Consider the following 21870-nt stretch of genomic DNA (forward strand, 5'->3'; position numbering starts at 1 on the left):
CACGCTGACACGGGGAGAACATGTCAGAGCACCTGGAGGAAACCCACGCTGACACGGGGAGAACATGTCAGAGCACCTGGAGGAAACCCACGCTGACACAGGGAGAACATGTCGGAGCACCTGGAGAAAACCCACGCTGACACAGGTAGAACATGTCAGAGCACTTGGAGGAAACCCACACTGACACAGGGAGAACATGTCGGAGCACCTGGAGGAAACCCACGCTGACACAAGGAGAACATGTCAGAGCACCTGGAGGAAACCCACGCTGACACAGGGAGAACATGTCAGAGCACCTGGAGGAAACCCACGCTGACACACTGAGAACATGTCAGAGCACCTGGAGGAAACCCACGCTGACACAGGGAGAACATGTCAGAGCACCTGGAGGAAACCCACGCTGACACAGGGAGAACATGTCAGAGCACCTGGAGGAAACCCACGCTGACACAGGGAGAACATGTCGGAGCACCTGGAGGAAACCCACGCTGACACAGGGAGAACATGTTGGAGCACCTGGAGGAAACCCACGCTGACACAGGGAGAACATGTTGGAGCACCTGGAGGAAACCCATGCTGACACAGGGAGAACATGTTGGAGCACCTGGAGGAAACCCACGCTGACACGAGAAGAACATGTCAGAGCACCTGGAGGAAACCACGCTGACACAGGAGAACATGTTGGAGCACCTGGATGAAACCCACACTGACACAGGGAGAACATGTCAGAGCACCTGGAGGAAACCCACGCTGACACAAGGAGAACATGTTGGAGCACCTGGAGGAAACCCACACTGACACAGGGAGAACATGTTGGAGCACCTGGAGGAAACCCACGCTGACACAAGGAGAACATGTTGGAGCACCTGGAGGAAACCCACGCTGACACAGGGAGAACATGTCAGAGCACCTGGAGGAAACCCACGCTGACACAGGGAGAACATGTTGGAGCACCTGGAGGAAACCCACACTGACACAGGGAGAACATGTCAGAGCACCTGGAGGAAACCCACGCTGACACAAGGAGAACATGTTGGAGCACCTGGAGGAAACCCACGCTGACACAGGGAGAACATGTCAGAGCACCTGGAGGAAACCCACGCTGACACAAGGAGAACATGTTGGAGCACCTGGAGGAAACCCACACTGACACAGGGAGAACATGTTGGAGCACCTGGAGGAAACCCACGCTGACACAAGGAGAACATGTTGGAGCACCTGGAGGAAACCCACGCTGACACAGGGAGAACATGTCAGAGCACCTGGAGGAAACCCACGCTGACACAGGGAGAACATGTTGGAGCACCTGGAGGAAACCCACACTGACACAGGGAGAACATGTCAGAGCACCTGGAGGAAACCCACGCTGACACAAGGAGAACATGTTGGAGCACCTGGAGGAAACCCACGCTGACACAGGGAGAACATGTCAGAGCACCTGGAGGAAACCCACGCTGACAAACTCCACACACAAGGGCTCCCCCATCCTGGGGTACAAACCAGTAACCCACTTGCTGTGAGGCGACAATGCTAACCACTGCACCACTGTGCCGCTTCTAACAACAATAATCCTTTAATATCGAGCATCTGCAGATCTCAGGTCTGATCCTGAATTCATTTTTCATCATATATCTGTGTAATTATTCCAACACAAATCAGCTGCACAGTAGATTCTGCACAAATGCTACAACATTATAATTAGTAAAGCAGTTTTTATTTGCTACGTAGGAGGGAGGGTCTTTTTGTGTCCAGGAGGCCACTCTCTCATAATCTGTCCACACACTTGCTGATATTTCACATTTAAAATATGCAGAATCTGAACAAACAAAATAATAAGTCAGTGCTGCTGAAGACACAATATAGAATCTAATATTCAAGGGAATACATTTACACTGTGTGTTTGCTGCAGCTGTATGGGATGGAGAGGATGAGCTGCCTCTTGTCTGCAGTCAAACTATAAATATTGTTTAGTTTGAGGACTTTAAATTGGGACTGTGAGGTTTACTTTATAACCCCAGCCAGAGATTTTTAGTGATTATTCTGCTGTCTTACATCTCTGTGTGCAGGGTTATGCTGCATGCATGTGTCTGATGTGTGTCTTTGAGCTCAATGTTGGGATACAGGAAGGAAATAACGTCCACATTGATACTCCATAACTACACCTTCAGACTGTCGTGTATTCATGTTATCAGCTCGGCCACTGCGTCATGTGGTAAATTAATTATTCTCAGAGGCCGTGTCGCCGTTAAACATCAGAGAAACATGTAGAATGACATTTAAAGACCTTCACAAAAGGTCATGCGTCACTACAACCTGACATTATGTTTGATATTTCTTCAGATCAATTATTAGACATGGTTTTGGTTTGTGTTTGGCTAAATGAACACATCAGCTTCCACAACCGCAATTAAATACATTTTACATTAATCTATTTATTTGTCCAGTGTGATGAAAACTTATATTTTTCAGCTAAATCATCATCAGCATTATGTTTGACTATTTTATTGTTGCAAACTTCTTACATGGCTGCTGGTGTTTAGACAAAAATGAACATGAAAGAAGTCTGGCTTCTTCTGTTCAGTGAAAAGCAGGTTTTGTAGAAAACCACATTTCTATTCTTCAGAGTAAAGTTATTATTGTGGTTTAAGACCCAGTCACCACAGGAAATGTTGGCATTGTTTGTTCCAATATGTTTTTTACCGACCCTTTGCAGCGTGTTTTTAATCAGCATTTTTTTGTCACCGCCCTGTGCCTGCTTTTTCAAATGTGGGTGTTTTAAGCCAAATTATGATCTTTTCCGAGCCATAACCAAACGTTTTCTGTGCCTACACATAACCATGTGTTAATCACAGCGACTACAAGATACGGTACGAATGTAGCATACCTGTGGTTTACAGAAATGTACAAACAAAACTAAACCTTAAACAGTTTTCTTGCATTTGGGTTGTCGAACTGCAGAGAGTGTGGGTTTGGTTTTTTTTGTTTTTTTCAGAAAAATTAGACTTCAGAGCAATAAGCGCTTGTTTTTGGGATAACAGGCTCTGAGAAATGGGCTTTTGGTCCAACAGGACATTTTTCAGATTAATGGGGCTTCCGAATTTGAGCAACACGTCCTCACTGCGACCTCGTCACATGTCCACGTTTGGTCATGGACTTTCCACGTCCACATATGACGTCCAAGGTACCCTGGGTGTGTTGGTTGTTGACACTCTGGGACGCCGTGTCAACTTCAGCCTGTTACATGCATTGTCTGTTTTCAAAATACACTTCTGTTTTCACAGGAAATGTACAGTTTGATATAGTCTCTTTCAAAATAAAAGCACCACGTCTGTACAACACCTCAAATAGACATGGTTGGGTGTAGGAAAACAAAGAACAGGGTTTAGCTTCACAGTCTTACAGGAAGTGAACACCAGCCTCCCAGGTGAAAGGCAGTGGTTGTTGGACCCATCCACCACCCCTCCCACCCAACTTGTGCATCTGACCAGCCTCCCTTACTTTGGAATGGGAGTCTGGGGACATTCGTCTTTCGTTTTGTAATAGAAGTGGGCGGGAATATCCAGACCATGTGACAGCGTTGCCATAGGTACGGCACGTGTGTTACACGTAACAGAGAAGTACCAGGAACACAGAAAGCAGCTTAACGGTGCATAGTACTGTGATGTAGATTCGTAATGTAGTCATTCATGGCTCATAGCCTGTTTGGTTTTTCTGTTAGTGTGAAGAGTTTGGCAAAAACAGCCTGTAGTTTAACAGATAGTGTCTTAACGATCATGAAGACAGTGGTGCTTGTAGTTGAAATAGTGACGTTAGTTTTATTGATTTGAGTTTGATTTTGACAGGAAGGATTAAGAGGTGATTTTCTTTTTAAAATATGTTGATCACACGGCGTTTAATGTTTGTGCATGTGTGCGAGTGTGTCTGTCCGCAATGTCTGCAATTCTTTATCTACTCCATGTGTGTGTGTGTGTGTGTGTGTGTGTGTGTGTGACAGAGAGAGAGAGAGACGTCTTTGTGTGTGCTTACTAAGTCAGCCAGTGTCAGCTTTAGTACAGTCCAGACCAGCTTAATTCACTTACTGAGCTCTGTCTGCAAGCCGGAGATACTGATACTGAGTGTGTGTGTGTGTGTGTGTGTGTGTGTGTGTGAGTGTGTGAGTGTGTGTGTCACAAATAATAATAATAATATAGCGGTGGGTTCATATCATAGACAGACAGATGACGACAGACAGACAGCAAGGCGAGCAGAGAAACCGACAAATAGATAAACAGACCAAAATAGACGGAGAGATAAAACACAGAGAGACAGACAGACGGACGGACAGACAGACGGACAGGTACAAACACAGAGACAGACAGACAGACGGACAGACAGACGGACAGGTACAAACACAGAGACAGACAGACAGACGGACAGACAGACAGACAGGTACAAAGACAGAGGGACAAAGAGAGACAGGCAGGGAGACACATGAAGAGAAGCTTTCAGTGGAGCTTGAGCGTTTCTTAGAAGGTGTTGGTACACTGTGAGGGGTGGACAGGGAAAATAACAAGACATCCTCACAACACACTGAAAGCCAACACAACACAAACCTGAAACATCAGCAGAGTTAAATCAACGCTGAGCGACCGTCACAGCCAAAACTTAAAATGTTTCATACAATACATGTAAGTTTCTGGATGAACTGATGAGAGACAGATGATGACGTTTGTGATAAACCAGGCTGTTTTCATTCACTCTTTGTTCTCATACGTATGAAAAGTAACGCACTATAATCAGTATATAACCCCGTAACCCTGAGCCAGGAGGCTGTGATCACATGACCTACGTAACGCAGGCCGTCCTGCCTTCCTCCTTCCTCCCTTTCTCATTTACTGAGTTATATATGACATGAGCGAAACAGGAAGTCAGGTGGTGTAGTATAAAGACAGAGTCCACATAGGGAGGCGGTCAAGGTCTTGAGAGGTTCAAACAAACACAGGACTTTGACCCAGGTGATCGCTGTTTGTGTTTTGTGTCAAACCAAATTTCAGTGTTGAGATATTTTAAGTTATGCACGTAACGTAATGTCCCCACTTTACTCTAATGTCGGGTTCAGACTACATGATATCAGCCCGATTACAGCCTGACACAGTGTCGTACGGTGTCGGCTCAGATCGTGAACGACAACGAGTGTCGTACACAATAATCCTTCATTTTTTCTCATGTAGTGTGTCATAGTAGACAACAGCTGACGCTACATCCCGACAGAAAGTCTAGCATGTTTGATTTTCTTCTCCCGTCACAGCCGTCACTTTGACCAATAGAGCAATCTGTTGCCATGGAAACTGCATGACAACAACAGCCCAGCCTTTTAGATATTTCCTGTAGGGACGTTAGCACACAGAGTAAAAAGGAAACAGCAGAGGCACTTTATCAACCCGCTGAGTACTGCCATTAGCATCAAGCTAGCAAAGAATGTTCTTTCTTCATAATGGAGGATATAAAGGAATCAAACTCACAGATAGTGTCTGGGCCTTTACTCAGCACAGCCAGATTAGACTACATTAGAAATGGACATTTATTTTCAGACATGGGCCTCTATTTATAATTCCCTCTGTATGTTTATATTTTTTACTTTTAATCTGCTCCTGTTTGTCCCGTTAAATTTAATGTATCATGCTGTCATTTCAAACTCAACACTTCCTGCATCTGTTTCAAATCAAAAGCCCATTATAATTTCAGCTGATTATCCCATTGTCATTTTCTAAAGAGGCTTTTATTGTGAAACATTTGCAGGAACTTCATGTGGAGGATTCAGTGACTTGCATAATTTGCGTACGGTACTTCAAATGCAGCTCATCTTGTGACACTTTATGCTACTAGAACAGTTCAGCTGTGACATGAACAGACACAGTGACTGAAATAATAATAATAATTATAATAATAAAAATAGGACAAGAATAATCTGATGACATCACACACGTCATGAAAGACGACCAGGGATGATTGGTCGTGGACCAACGTGTAGTCTGTCATGTCTGTCGGCCAAGTCACGACACGATTTTATGACTCCACAATCACCTAATGTGACATAGTGACTGTCAGAACGTGTAGTGTGAGCCCGGCATAAGTACGAATGTGACGACCCTCAACCATGATTGTTTTTCTAAACCTAACCTCACTGGTCGGGGCGATGATTCCAAAGTGGTCTCACTCCAAAGCCGTCAAAACCAGCGCTTGGTCAGTGATTCCCGTCAGACACAGATGAAAAAGCCGCCCTTTTATGTCAGCATGATACACAGCTGGTTGTTTTTATTGTTTAACGGCGTCCAGCAGCATCGGGGGGAAACTCAGCAGGACAGCAACAAAAGTAAATGACATGTACAGTTTGTATACAGTCTCCAAATATCCAAACCAAACCAAATATCTACCTGTGGCCTGTTTATAGTGCTGAAAGAAAGTGTTGTGTAAAGCAGAGAGCGTGCATTAGGGCTGGCATGAACACACAGGCTACAAGTGTTGATAGTGTCAGAGACGGCGCTTTAAGGATCTCTGTTGGTGTTTTAAGCATTCAGAAAAAATAACTGTAATAATCATAATCCATGTGCTTTTTTTTCTGCAGCGCCTGAAGGAGCTGAAACAGAGGGAGTTCTACAGAGCGCTGGCCTGCAGGAGGCAGAGGAGACGCAGGGAGGAGAAGAGAGAGGAGAGGGCACTGAGGAGGCTCCATAAGCATGGAGAGAGGAGGACGGGGGAGTGGTGAGTGACATGTGACGATGTTAAAGTAATAATTAAAAAAGTAATTAACTTAAAGTAGTTTCTGTCAATTCCTGTTGATAAGATGTTGAATATGATAAACATACTACACAGAGTTACAGAATTTAAAGGGACAGTCGGCACGACAGGCGTAGTTTGGTCGACAGAAAATAGTTCCCACGTTATTTTTTTAATCATATCCTGAATTGTGAAGCACTTTATAAATCTGTTAATGAATCATTGATCATCCTCCTGATGGTAAATATAATGATGTTTATGATTTTACTGCAACAATGATTCGCAGACACGTGATGAATTAGTGGGACGGCCGTGCCTAATGACCGCCGCTCTGTTGGAGACAATAGCAATAACACACAATCAGTTGAAACTGCATCTCACCCTTCAACCCAACCACGTGTGTGTTGAAGGAAAAAAAAGTCAATTCGGCATGCCAGAACGTCAACAACCAACGCACCTACAATACCTTGCATGTCTTACCTCATTAAGAGTCCGTGACTGTGTTGAGCGAGCACAGCTATCAAAATGCAAATAAATGTTTAAGCATGTTTCTACATTTAAGGGGCGGACATGCTGTCCAGCTGCGACTGCTGGCCTCCTGGTGGCCCTCCCGATCAAAACTAATTTGAGGCTAATATAACTGTCTTTAAGAGGCTGTTGTACACTAATTGTTTAAGCTAGCCTGAAGATAGTGGTGTCTTGTGAAACAGGACCACCGAAAGCTTATATTGGTACTGTACTCCACCCCCATTTTGTAGCAAAAATGCCTAAAATGACATACCCAAATTAAAATGACTGTAGCTTCTGAACCGCTCTGACTACATGCATGCATGAGGTCTTGCCAGAAAGAAAACTCCCTGAAGTTTCTTGTGAAAGTGTCAGAAACACTCTAGGTGATACAGAGACAGAGTAATGGGCCTCTGAAGTCAGTAAAAAATTCAAGATTTTGCCTAAAATAAAATAAAAAATGTGTTTCAGGATGAATAACTGTCTGTGGCTTCATCTGAGCAGGTAAATGACACTGTGGGGCTGTAGGCACACTATCAATGAACACTTGGTTCAAATTTGAAGAAGACTGCTCAAAGTATGACCATTCTACAGTGTTTTTACCATGAAAAGATCCAAGCGGAGCTCCAAATGACAAGTCGGTCACTCGGCTTCAAAACAGTACTATCAGTGATCAAACAACACTCAGCCAGCTTCAAACATTGTACCTTATTGAAATCAGGTGTGATTATGATAGCTGATGTTGTTTATGACACAGAAACACCATAAAATATCACCAAATAAAGCCATATGAAACGTGAAAGTTATGATCCCACTTTCTAGACGGTATATCTCAGCCAAAAATAGTGGTAGGAGTGAGACTCTTACGTTTTATAAAACAGCTACGTGCCTGCTAACAGCTCCACATACGATTGTGAGTAATCCTTTAACTTTTCCCGTCAAAAAACGGCATGACATGACTTGTCACCACTCATCGCGATTTTTGGACTTTGTGTGTTTAGGCTGCTCTGGTGCCAAATACATAATAAATAAAAGAAAAATTATTTTTGAAAAGTCGAGAGCTTCCTGAATCCGGCAATACCAAACATCACGTGGTTTGATGACGTAGTGCGCCTGGGAGATACCATTTAACAGAGGAGGAGGGGAGCGAGGACGTTGGCATTCTGGCGGAGTTAGAGAGGTTAAGCTAGCCTGAAGGTGGTGTCTTGTGAAACTAGACAACCTAAAGCTTCTATTGGTACCAACTGTGCTGGCATAGCTTGTCAGGAAGGATCTAAATAACACCCCAAAGTTAGGCTACATTTTGGCTAGGCAACACCTGGCCAGGGGTCCCTTGAACCCTCACCTCAAGATATATGAATGAAAATGGGTACTTTGCATACGAGTTTCCCCTAAACTGTAGATGGCTTGTTTCTAATAATTTTTTTGCTCCTTACAATCAATGTAGTCCTTCAAATTAAAGATGTGTGTGTCTGTCAGAGGAAACTGATCTGAGTTCAGACTGTTTACTCACAGCACAGCTACACTCACAGATAACTGAGCCTCCTACCTGCCTGTCAAACACCATCAACCCACAAACCTTCCCGAGACTTGATTTGGGTGCAGTCAACAGATAAGAAGTCCGGTGGCCGGTGGCTGCTTGCTCCGCTGCCGTTCAGCAGCTAACAATGGAGCTAAGTGCTAACAGCCACCGCTGCAACTAACAAACCCAGCTAGAAGATAATAACAAGCACAGCCGTTCACAGCTTTCAAGGTCCGATAGTCCACCGCTAACATTTTCGTCTCGTCAATGAAAATAAAACATAGATGTCATCTTAGTTCTTCTCATCAGGATCTATTTTTAGCTCGTCATCGTCTTGTTTTCGTCATGAATTTTTGTCATAGTTTATGTCAACGAAATTAACACCAGACCGAGATTTATAAAACAGAACCAGGCGTCTGTGCAGCTTAATGCATATGTATATTTTCTGTCGTTGTGCGTACACAGTTTTAATCTACTCAGAGTTTCATGCATCATCGGGGCCCCAGGACCCTGAAACTGAGGCAGCTAAATGGAACCCAGCCACATTTTTCTCTTTACAGCTGTGCCAATATGTCAGAACACCTTTTGTTCGGAGGGTTTATGAATTTTAAGTCGTTTGTGTCGCTGTCGTTTAAATGCAGTGAATTATAGTCTGTTCCTGCTGTGTTTATGTTTGTCAGAGTCACTTTAACAGCTGTGTGTTAATGTCTCTGACGAACCTCCATCTCTCTGCACGTGTGTGTGCGTTCATGTGTCGGTGGGAAGCTCCAACATCTGGGAGTTTTTTTAAGTGTGCTGCCAAACAGAGGCGCCCTCACATGCTGTTTGTCTTAAAAGCAAAAACCTGTAAGACAAACGATAAACAAACGCGGAGGTCTGCGAACAGATGATGTGGATCTGGCTGCTTCTCGCTGGAAACTCGATATGAGGAGAGTTCATCTGGCTCGACACCAGAACTGAGAATTTGTTTTCTCAAAATATATACGATAGCACATGAATGCAAAATTTGAAGCTTGGAGCTGCGAGTCAAAACCTGAGGACGCCCACGCAAAGAGAGAACGTAGTTCTCCGCCAGAAAATAGTCCCTGCAGACACCATCAAACATCCACGGCGTGTAAATCCTGCGCATCAGAGTTGGAATTTAAATGTTGACCGTTGGGGCCTGCGCGTATTTAAAACTCCTCATGTAGTGACATGTTTTTATCACACGAGTAAAAATAAACACAGGAGGAGGAGAGAGATGGCTCGCTCCCTGGTTACAACCAGCGTTGGCACAGCAACCAATAAAATTCATCTTGCTGTGCTTAATGGGGATAATCAGCTCTAAAGTGTTTCTGACCAATCACGTTGTGCGGCTGAACCCACTCGCTGCACACACACACACACACACACACACACACACACACACACACACACACACAGTCGTGTATCAGTATCGGCTGTCACTGCCATTTTCAGATCTGCAACAATGCAGTTTGGCTCCTGGCACAAAGGCGGAGACGAGAGGCATGAGCTAATTGATTTTCAGCTGGATTTCAGCTCCTCTCGCCCTCCTCATCGCCTGTCTCCTCCTCTCCTCTCCTCGTCTTACTTTCCTCTCCTCTACTTTTCTTTTGTCATCTCTCACTCCACTGTTCATCCTCTCCTCTTTGTGCTTTTCTTTCCTTTCTCCCCTTTTGTTTCCTTTCACCTCCTCTTTTCCCCTCCTTTATTCCACTCCTCTCATCCTCTCCTTTTCCTCGTCTCCTTTACTTTAAATTCACTCCTGTACTCCCCTCCTTTTGTCGTCTCCTCTCCCCTTTTCCTCCCTCCTTACCTTTCATTCCTCCATCCTCTCCTCCTTTTTGATCTACTCCTGTTCATCCTCTCCTCTCCTTCCTTACCTTTTATGATTTTCTGTCATTCACCTTTCTCCTCCCCTCTTTCCTCATTCCATCCTTCATTTATTGCTTCCTCCCCTTTCTCCCTTTTTCATTTGTTTCCTTCATGTCCTCTTATCTCCTCCTTCGTTCCATTTCACTCTTCCTTCTCCTCTCCTCTTTTTTCCTTTACTTTTAATCCTCTCCTCTATTCCCCTTTCCGTTTGTCTCTCACTCCACTATTCATCCTTTCCTCTCATTTACTCTTCTCCTCCTTTTTTTGTTTCCTTTCATCCTCTTATCTCCTCCTTTTCTCCCCTTCTTCATTCCATGCCTCTCATCCTTTCTTCTCCTCTTCATTTGTCTCCTTTCCTCTTTAATCCTTTTCTCCTTTACTCTCCTCTCATTTTCATTACTTGTCTCCTTCTTTCCTCCTCTAATCGTCATCTTTTTCTTCCTCCCTTCCTTTTTATTTGTTTCCTTTCATCCTCACTTCTCTCTTCTCTCTCCTCCCCTCTTTGCTTTCATCTTGGCCTCATCTTTTCGCTCCTTTCTTCCCTCCCCTCTTTCCTTTTCATTTCCTTCCTTTCATCCTCATCTCCTCCTCTTCTGCCCTCCTTCATTCCATTCCTCTCATCCTTTCCTCTCGTCTTCATTTGTCTCCTTTCCTCTTTATTCCTTCTTTTAATTTCTCTTGTCATCTCCTATTCCCTTCCTCCTCTCCTCTTTACTCCTTTCCTTGTCCATTTGTTCCTGCTCATCCTCTCCTTCCTTTTTTCTCATCCTTTTCTCATTGACCTTCCTTACATCCTCACTTGTTTCCTTATGTCCTCCTCTCCTCATCATCCTCCTCCTGTCTTTTCTGGATTCCTTTCGTCCTCACTTTCCTGTTGCCCTCCTCCCCTCTTCTCCTTTTTATTTCTTTCTGTTGCTTACCTCCCCTCCTCCCTTTTTCATTTGTTGCTGTTCATCCCCTCATCTCCTTCCTTTCCATCCTTTTTCTTTTTTACTCTCCTCTCATTTTCATCACTTGTCTCCTTTTCTCCTCTTCTCATTATCATTGTCATCTTTTTCCTTGTTCCTTCCTTTTTATTTGTGTCCTTTCATCCTCACTTCTCTTTTGTCTTCCTCCCCTCTTTCCTTTCATCTGGTCCTCATGTTTTAACTCTCTCCTCTCCTCTCCTCTCCTCAGCGCTCCAGGTTCTGGTCCCATGTTCCGGTCCACCACAGTAGCGGTCGAGCCAGCGAACCAGACGGGACCAGACTTTGTGCAGGACTGGAGCGACGTCCACACGAGCGGCTCCACGCTGGGAACAAGTAAGAACTCTGATCTGCATGAAAGGCACGAGCTCATCTGCTTTAATACTTGATGAGTGTGTGTTTGGTTTTGGTGATGAAGATATCACTCTTCATACTCAGGAATTAAGCAGAGTGCTGCAGTGCTGCTGAAACATCGACAGCACAAAGCTCTGAGATCTTTGCAGCCTGTAAGATATAAACCGCACAGGGATCGGAGGGGGCGGTGAGGGGAGGAAGTGACACACAACGTAACAAGTGAACATGCACCAGACAATTATACGCTCAGTGAGGAAGTGCTCCAGGGGCTCGGTCACACCAGTACACCCTCAGTCTGGAAACCATTTCAATAGAGTTCAATGTTGGTGAACTTTGTCGCACAGATTCCTGCTGCTGACCACGTGCAAACCGTCCTGACAGCGGTGACCTTTGAGTTAATATAGAGTTGGAGAATAAAGGAAGCGTATCGTATTAGTCGAGTCACACCACCCAAAATTATATAAGCCGCTCTGCTGAAGTGTAAAGTGCTGCACAAAGACATGCAGCTGGTCTGCAGTCAGTCAGAGACAGGAGAGGATGGGACGAATACCAGAGGTGTGGACACACGTCACCTGGACTCGGTTCAGACTCAAGTCACAAATCAAGTCAATTTAGTTCCTTTTTTTTGCTGAATCAACATTTAAATGTTCATGTCCAAAAACTACGCTCCATAAAAATAAGAATGACTGTATGAGAAATGTGCAGGTCGAACATTAAAGAGTGAACAACTTCCAGCAAAACGCCAACTTTTAAAAAGCAGTGAGGATTTTTGTAAATGTAATGTAGCATTACTTGATTGAGCATTATGACTTGTTCAGGACTCGAAACTCAAGGTTTAGGACTTGGGCCTCATCAGTGTTGATTTGGGATGAAGGTTGCCAACAAGGGCCAACAAAGTCAAACCCTGTGGGGACACACAGCAAAGACTCGGACGACTGACACTCAGTGACAGCCCAACATTGACCGACAGCTGACCGTCCAACCTGGTCTCCCTCTGAAGGTGTCGAAAAACGCCACTTGGTCAAAAATGGCCGTCCTTTCATGTCGGCATGATACACGGTGTTAGAAATGTCAGATAGTTAAGGTCAGGTTAGACGCAAAGCCAGTCGCCATTATTGTTTAACAGCGCCTGGTGGCATCATGGGGGAAATGTGGCGGGACAACAGTGAAAGTAAAGGCAGCGGAGGTCCGAGTGGAGCAGGTGGGAGGGGAGGTGGATAGATCCAACAACCACCAACTTTCACTTCCTGTAAGATTGTAAAGCCAAACCCTGTTCTTTCTTCTAAACCCAACCATGTGAGTTTGTTGTTGAAGGAAAAAACATAAATTTGCGGTGTTGTACTGTCGTAGTGCTTTTATTTTGAAAGAGACTGTATCAAACTGTACATTTCCTGTGAAAACAGAAGTGTATTTTGAAAACAGACAATGCATGTAACAGGCTGAAGTTGACACGCCGTCCCAGAACGTCAACAACCAACACACCCAGGGTACCTTGGACGTCATATGTGGACGTGGAAAGTCCATGACCAAACGTGGACATGTGACGAGGCATACAGTCTCTTTCAAAATAAAAGCACAGCGTTGGTACAACACTGTGAATAGACATTTTTCAGTCCCTGCAGGATCTCGCGACAAAAAAAAACATGAATTTGCGGCCAATTTTGTCAAAAATCACATAAAAATTGTGCCTTTTTTTGGGGGATTTTTTGCGGGAAATTGCGGCTAATGACAAAAGGGGAAAAAAAATTGATTTTTGTTTTTAATTACTACCTCCCAAAAAATAAGTCATGTAATCACTTGCTATAATAATCATACTGAATATTACAAAAATAGCTGCAAATGTTTTTTATAGTTCTCTTCTTTTTATTTAATTAGTTTCAAAACATTCCAATAATGTTGCTGAGTGAATACTGTAGCTCTGTAGCTGTGACTGTAAAACAACATGTCAGCTACACCTTCTGTAAACATGACATTTTAATACATTCAACACGTAGCGTCTGCATTTAAACACTGCTAATTCTTATGTCAATACAGAGCGTTTCTCCAAAATTGCAAGCCCCCGCAAATACTGCAGACTTTCGCTTTTTTTTTTTTTTTTGACAACTTCGGAGTTGAAAAGACACAATGCGTGTAGCAGGTGTTAATTAACACGGTGTCCTAAACATCAACAACAGACACAGGAGGATATTTGTGTCATATGTAAACATGAACGTCCACTGAGCAGCTGTGATATTTGACAAGGTGGGATGAGAGCGCGTAGTCACTGCTGTACAACACCAAGCTTCAGACATGCAAACGTTCAACAGCACCACAAACTTCAGCCTTTAAAACGATCATGAAGTCGAATCGAGGCTTTTTAAAACACTCTGAACAAAAGCTGAACATTAAGAATAAGGCTGGAGTAATATTTTACCGTTAAATGTGTCACTCAGTGTGAATTTGTTCTGAATCAGGAGGTGATATCGGCTCCCTCAGTCCATCTCAAGTGGATTTTAGGGTGCAAGATTCATTTTTTAAAAATGAAGAAAGCATGAACTTTAAATGTGGCAGCAGCATCCCTGTGGTTTCAAAGAGACAATCGATTGTCACCCTGTCTTTCCTGAAAATACGTCAGGTGCATATCCACTGAAGTTTGCTCTTCTCATTTGAAAGTTGAAACCGACGGAAAAGTTCGACAACTGCATTTAAAGTCAACCCTCTCCGAGTGCTAAATGTATTTTCACATTCGGTGCTGGAAGAGTAATAACTCATTTGAAGGCTTCCCTTCGAAAACGTGAATGTTTAACAAAAGGTGTGAGCGGAAGGCACATTATGGATTACTTTTAACGTTATGACTCATCTTAAAAACCTTCACTCAAGAAATTGCGTGAATCATCTGCCAAGCTGATGTATAGACAGGTGAATGTCTGCCAGCATGTGCTGCTAAGTGGATATACAAAAAAGGATATTACATGTTGGAATAAAACCCTTAATCTTATTTTTTTCCCATTTCTAAGTGAGCCACACATTCATCTCCGTGCTTATGTTTTTCCTTAAGTCCATCCCACACCCATTAATCACATTCAGATGTGTTAAAAGCAACAAAAGAGTAATGGTGAGGAGCCAGGATGCTGAATAAATGCATAAGGAGCTTACTGTATAAAAATGAACGCTATTCTCCTGCGTGTATCCCTTCCTACTCCTTTCTTTATAGTCAGGTTAGGCAGATAATCCTGTTATGTTATGTTGTGCATGTAAATGTAACCAGTGTCAGCTGCTCTAATCCCTTCTGCTCTTCTCTCCATCTAGAGCCTCAAACCCCGCTGATCCAGCCCTTCCTTCCCCTGGACCCTGCGCTGGAAACCAGACTCCTCAGCAACACACAGTGGGCGTACGACCCAGTGGACACCAACAGCTCTACGGCTGCTGCTGCTGCTGCTGCACAATCCTGCATCCTCAACACAGCCCAGATGGACTACAGCGACCTGAGCACCGCCAGCAACATGAACACTGATAACAAAAACACTTCAACCAAAACCAACCACTTTAACAAGCTCTCCTGGGCTCATAATTATTTAAGCAGCCCCATTACTCCCAATAACATCCCAACAACTGCCACGAACACCACAGCTAATGGCTCCATCTTCAACAAAACCACCGCGACCAACTTCAGCAAAAACACTGCCACCCCTGCCGCGCCTGCCATTACCGCTACCGACATCAGCATCAGCAGCAGCAGAGCAGTGTGTGGACCAGACGTCCAGTCTGTCCGCAGCAGAGTCCGCCCTGTGTCCTTCTCGCTGCCCAAAAGGAGCTGCGTCCTCCTCCACCAATCAGCTGCCGTCTTCATCCAAGCTGGACGGGGCTCTGGCTTGTCGGGGAAACAAGAGGGTGTGACGGTGCAGGAAAGAGCCAAAGATCTGAGGGAGAAAGTCGCAGATCAGCAGCTCAAATCTCCTGTATCTGCAGTCGTGGACGGTGTAGGTGTGGGTCACTGGGACACTGGAAACCAGTGCAGTGTGGAAATTAAAACTGCAATCCAGCACTCTGAGGCTGGAGCCAATATGTCTACCGAGAGGGGAACTGGAGGACACTCTGGGACCGGAGCCCAGGTTTCTTTATGTAATCGCAATGTGATCAGAGTTGAGGACTCTGTTATCAGTGGGAGTGGAGCCCAGCTCTCCTTATGTAATGACAATGGGACTGGAGCCCAAGTAGGCAATGAAAGTGGGACCGGAGCTCATCTTTATTTAAACAGCAGGATACCAGGACAGATTTCTGACACAGTTGTGACTAAAGATTCAGAATGCAAAGACAGCGAGGCCGAACCCCGTGACAGTGTGGAAATTCCCACCCAAGAATTGAAAGATCTGCTTTGTCCCGCCACAAATCAGCCTCAAAAATCAATTTCTGGTGTTTTAAATGAGACCAAAGAGTCTTCAGTCCAAACACAGCCCAAAGAATCAAACTCCTCTCCGTCAGACGGAGCGAAAGAATCAACGTCTTTGCCTCTAAATCGTCCCAAAGAGCCGTTCTGTCGCGTCCTGAGCCGAGATGGTAGCAGGGTTCTACTCTGGCCGTCGGAGATGGTCAGGTACACCAAGACGTCGCCCTCCATCTCCTTCAGCATCAACCCTCTACTGTACGACTTCAGAGCACATAACAGGGCCAAGGAAGGGGGTGAGGAAAAGAAAGGAGGGCAGGAGGAAGGGAGGGAGAGAATAAAGCCGCCTGTGATCAAACAAGCCGACTGCCAACAGAGGCAGGAGGGTATGGAGGGAGGAAGGGAGGTGAAGATAGATGAAAGGGAAGAAGAGGATGAAGGAGGACAGGCAGGAAATCCTATGGAACTTGTAGCCCATTGTAGCGGCGACGACGCAGTTCCAGACTGCTGCGACTGCCGTGATGAAAGCGCTTTAAAATTTGTTCCCGTTTCCGCGGAATGCCACCTTGCGCCGACGCTGGGCCTTCAAAAAACAGGCAGGAGGAGGAGGAGGAGGAGGAGGGGAGGGGTGAGGAGAGGGATGAGGAAGAGGGGGAGGAGGAAAAGAGGACAAGCGACAGATAGAAAGGACTCAGAAAGGGGAAGGAGGATAATAAGCAACATTTCTGAGAATCAGATGTTTGAAGGGAGAGGAGACGAGAGGTTGAAAAGAGAGGGCACCGAAAAAGAGGAGAGGAGAGAAAAAGGGCTATTAAGTAATCTTGCGGCGCATCGGCTGGTAGGAGGGAGAGAAAAGAGGATGAGGGGAGAAGAGAGAAGGATAAGAGGAGATCAGACAGAGCGAGAGAGGGCAGGTAGAAATGACGAGAAGAGAGGAGAGCTATTAAGTAATCTTCCTGCGAATCGGTGTAATCGGTGTAACCAGCTGTGTCTGCAGGTGAAAAGGGAGGCCAGCCAGCATCAATCCCAGCAATCAGCCTCCGGGTGGGGCCACGGGCTCAGAAAGCTCCTCTGTAGGGGTGCTGCATGCAACTCAGTGATTAGCCCCGTCCCTGGGTCTGTTATAGAGACGCCACGCTGTCCTGCAATTACGCCCGACCCCGCTCAGAATGACAGAGAGACGGGGGAGATGCACAAAAATACACAAGCAGAGGAGCAGGAAGGGCACGGAGATGAGGAGCAAAGGAATCCGAGGAAGACGGCGATAAGAGCTGTTCAGGACGCTAAAGAAAACGCGTGTAACCTAGTGATTAGCGGTGTTTCTTTTCCCTGTCGAGAAGCAGCACGCGGGCCAGAAATTTGTCTTGTTCCTACACTTCATGGGGAAACAGCATGTGATCCAGCGATTAGCCTTGTCCCTGCTCCCTTTAGAGAAACAGCGTGTAGTCAAAGACAAACAATACCTGCAGGACACAGCCATCCTGCGTCGGGCCCGGCCCCACGCTGCTCCGCACAACAGACAGAAAGACAGCCGAGAATCAGATCAGCCGGCGCAGGCATGACCCTCCCCGCTGATGCAATTTCAAAAGAAGTGATGTCGAAGAGAGCAGCAACAGCCGACAAGAGAAAGACGGAATCGCCGGAGGCTGGGGAAACACCGAGGAAGAAACGGAGGAGGGGAAGGAGGCAAGCGAGGAGATTCTCCTGTCTTTTGAGACGGCAAAGTGCAGCTTGCGTCGGGTTGACCGCCGACCCCACAAAACTCAACAGCAACGAGACGGAGACACTTGTGGACAACTTCCTGTGCAGTCCAGAGGGCAAGAGGACAGAGAAAAACACCAACTGCCATTTTCTCTGCAGGACAAAACACCCTCTGTGTCATGAAACAAATCACAGTGAAGGAACATTTAGCTGTAACACCACTGACAAGCTGAATAACTACTGCCGCTGTGATGACAGAAAAGGCGGCGACTACAACGCTGATGACTACAGTCAGTGTAGCTCTGATGCTTCTGGAGGCGAGGGAAAGAGGAAGTGTTTGTCCGAGAAGCCTCTCAGTGACTGTGACACCTGTAACACACCAAGTGACCACAATGAATGTGATAAAACCTCCAACAGGGACGGAAAACATGACGCCACTCGTGACAATCCTTACGACAAAGACAATCTGGGCTGTAGCGAGATGAAGGAAGACGAGGGTTCTCCTGCTGACTCACCTGTGGACTCCTTTACCTGTAGCAGCAGTGACACACACGCTGACCACTGTCAATGTGAAATCGAGCAAACACAGAGTCACAAAACGACAGATTTTTGTGGGCAAACTGCGGCTCAGAGTCAGAGCTCAGAGCCTAACGACTGCTGTAACTGTAAAACCAATGACGCATGTCATCACGTTTGTGATCGCATCCATACAACGAACAAAAGTGGGCTCGGTGAGGAGGATGAAACCAAACCTCAGTGTCACACTCAGCTCAAAAACAACCTCTCTGATTCAACAATTGATCACAAAACCTGCAGCAGTATTGATCACAGACATGGAGACGGCTGTGATGATGTTGACGGTGGTCAGTGTGATTATCTGAACACTAATCGTGTCACTGATTGTAATCACTGTGTTTATGCTGCCCGTAAGAGTAGCGCAACGGAAGCTGCCGCGCTCACGAGTGTGGAGCAAAGAGACGCAGAGAGGGAGAGAAAGGAGGAGGAGGAGAAACAGATGGAGAGGAAGAGGGTGAAGGAGAAGCAGGAAGAGTGGGAGAAGGAGTGGGTGAGGAGGAAGGAGAGAGAAAGGGAGGACAGGGAGAGAAGGAAGGAGAAAGATTTCCACACAGAGAAGAGGCCTTGTTTTCCTCCCGCCCTCCCTCCGCAGTGCATCCCCCTCCACGCTCCTCTCCTCCTCCCGCCCTCCCTCTCCTCCTCCTCCTTCTCCTTCCGTCACACCATCATCCAGCATCACCTCTCCCTCCTCCCGCCTCCGTCGCACCTCCCCCTCCATTCATACCCTCCTCTTCTCCCCTCTTTCTCCCCACACCTCTCTCCTCTCACTCTCAATCCACCTCCTGCTCCTCCACCACCGCCACCACCTCCTCCTCCTCCCCCTATTCATCCCTCCTTCTACTCCTCATCACCAATCCCTTTACTGGATGCCCCCGGTCCGTATCCGTTAGCAACGGCGTTTCATCCCATGCAGAGTCACCCCCCGCCTCTGTATCCCCCGCCCCACCCTGCAGTGCTGCCCCTACAGGTGTTGTTCTGAAATATGTTTAAAATAAGCAAAGAAATAAACTCATTAAAGGACAAAACTTTTTCCAGGGGAGAAGTTGTCAGCTGTGAGAAAGCAGCTTGCATGTGTCATTACCTGCCTACTCGAAGTGAGGATGAAATGCGAGGGATAACAATGTCAGGGAGACTCAAGTAGACAAACAAAGCCGCTCTTTCTTAAAGCCAGACCTCCGGGAGCCTCGTCACCCCGTCCAACCACTCAAATCACTGATTCACACATCTAAAAAAAAAAAAACGATGGCTAATTATCTTCATCAGTGGCAATCCTGCTTGAAATGAGCCTCAGGTGTGCAGCCAGTGGAATGGTGGCGGCGATACACAGCTGGGCTCGTTTCCCTCGGCAGAAATTAGTCGACGCTGCTGTTTTGCATTTTAAACTGATGATTTGCTCGTTTTTTAAAGCATGGTGGAAATTTTAAACTATGGTTTGTGACTTTAAAGGACAAAATCCATCCTCAGATACCTTCAGTCTGGGATAATACACGCAGGACTTTCACATTTTGTTGCCCCCTGAGGGTTTCTCCATAGAGTCGCTGCTCTGCTTCCTCCTCCTTTCAGATGTCAACCCATCCTCAGATGGAGGTTATTAAGAGCTGATGACCTGCGTGTCTTCCACATAGAGGGCTGAAACAGCATCTGGGGGTTGCCTTCCAAAATAAACATTAAAGGGCACCTATGATGCTCAGTTTCAGGTTCAGATTTAGGGTCGGAGCATCGACCACAGGCGGTCCCACGGCCATATTGAAACTGATGGAATTTTTGAGGGGCTGAAGATGCTCGAAAACTAATTTGTACACGCATCAGAAGTGGTGAAATGTACATTTGATATGGAAATCATGATTGGGTGTAAAACATGGTGCAGTAGTGCCCCCGACAAAACTTCTACGAAGCAGCACCTGAAGCTGCTTTCGCCAACATGTATGAAACTAACATCCCAAGATGTAGAGCTGTACCCTAAACCCGACAGGAAGTCAGCCATTTTGAATTAAATGTGTAATTTTTGTGCATTTGTGGCCATATTTTGGAGTACGGGGGCACTTTGGACCATGGAAAATCACAGCAAAAAAAAAAAAAGCTCCTAAACCAAAATCTTCCCAACCGGCAACCAAGTTCACACGTTCCCCTGATGTTAGCATGTAGCTACATGTAGCAGTGTATGTAACGTTAACACTCGCAGTAGCCTGGAGCAGACGACCATAGAAAGAAATCCATCATGAGCTGACCTCATGATGGATTCATCCTCACTGTGACCTCGTCACATGTCCACGTTTGGTCATGGACTTTCCACGTCCACATATGACGTCCAAGGTACCCTGGGTGTGTTGGTTGTTGACGTTCTGGGACGCCGTGTCAACTTCAGCCTGTTACATGCATTGTCTGTTTTCAAAACACATTTCTGTTTTCACAGGAAATGTACAGTTTGCATACAGTCTCTTTCAAAATAAAAGCACTACGTCCAACACCGGTAATTTACGTTTCTTTCCTTCCACAAAAGCACACGATTGGTTTTAGAAATACAGAACAGGATTTGGCTTTACAATCATACAGGAAGTGAACACCGGCCTCCCAGGTGAACTCCTCCCACCTGCCCTACTCAGACTTCCACCACCTTACCTGACGTTGTTGTCCTGTTAAACAATAACAGCGACTGTCTGCATATCACGCCAACATGAAAGGACGGCTTGTTTCGTCGGTGTCTGACGCCAGAAGTCACAAAATAAGCACTCAGGCCTAGTCCACACGGACCCGTGTACTTCTTAAACTTCCAAAAAAAATTTGTCCACACAATTGGTGTGATATCCACACGAAACTGCAAAACCCGCTACCAAGTGATGTAATACACATGCCAAAGCAGTAGGTGGCGATGTAACTTCTAACGGAAAGGCCATTTTAACCAATCAGAAGTCAGCGTCAATACCAGAATAGGGAAGTGCGGAAAATAAAAACAACCCGACCCACAAAAATAGCGCGACCTAATTCAACAGCAGAGGCGCCTGAATGACCAACTACACTACCACAACAGCAGCGATGGGCCTGCCAACGGAGGTCCGACCCGGCCGGATCCAGAACCTCCGTTGGCAGGCCCGTCGCTGCCGTCGTGGTAGTGTAGTTGGGGTAGCTAGCAACAGGAGCAGCCTCCTTGGTTGGTCGTTAGGTTGAGCAGCTGGATGTGCCATCCAAAGAGAGCAGAGAGCACGCTCACAAATAAAGTTAGCATCAGCATGTTTGTTTGGTCTGCCATTTCA

At 45.8% G+C, this 21870-nt stretch overlaps 1 protein-coding gene across 1 annotated transcript in view; it reads left to right on the forward strand.

The window, feature by feature from the left end:
• LOC125903400 (uncharacterized) overlaps positions 1-21635 on the forward strand; it is a 99116-nt gene extending 77481 nt beyond the window's left edge. The window contains exons 3-5 of the mRNA XM_049600307.1: positions 6605-6741; positions 11837-11961; positions 15268-21635. Of these exons, the coding sequence (XP_049456264.1) occupies positions 6605-6741; positions 11837-11961; positions 15268-19598 (4593 nt within the window). The 3' untranslated portion in view covers positions 19599-21635. The remainder of the gene's footprint in view (positions 1-6604; positions 6742-11836; positions 11962-15267) is intronic.
• Positions 21636-21870: the final 235 nt, after the last annotated feature.

This window comes from Epinephelus fuscoguttatus, linkage group LG16 (assembly GCF_011397635.1).
Source record: "Epinephelus fuscoguttatus linkage group LG16, E.fuscoguttatus.final_Chr_v1".
NCBI classification, from domain to species: domain Eukaryota; kingdom Metazoa; phylum Chordata; class Actinopteri; order Perciformes; family Serranidae; genus Epinephelus; species Epinephelus fuscoguttatus.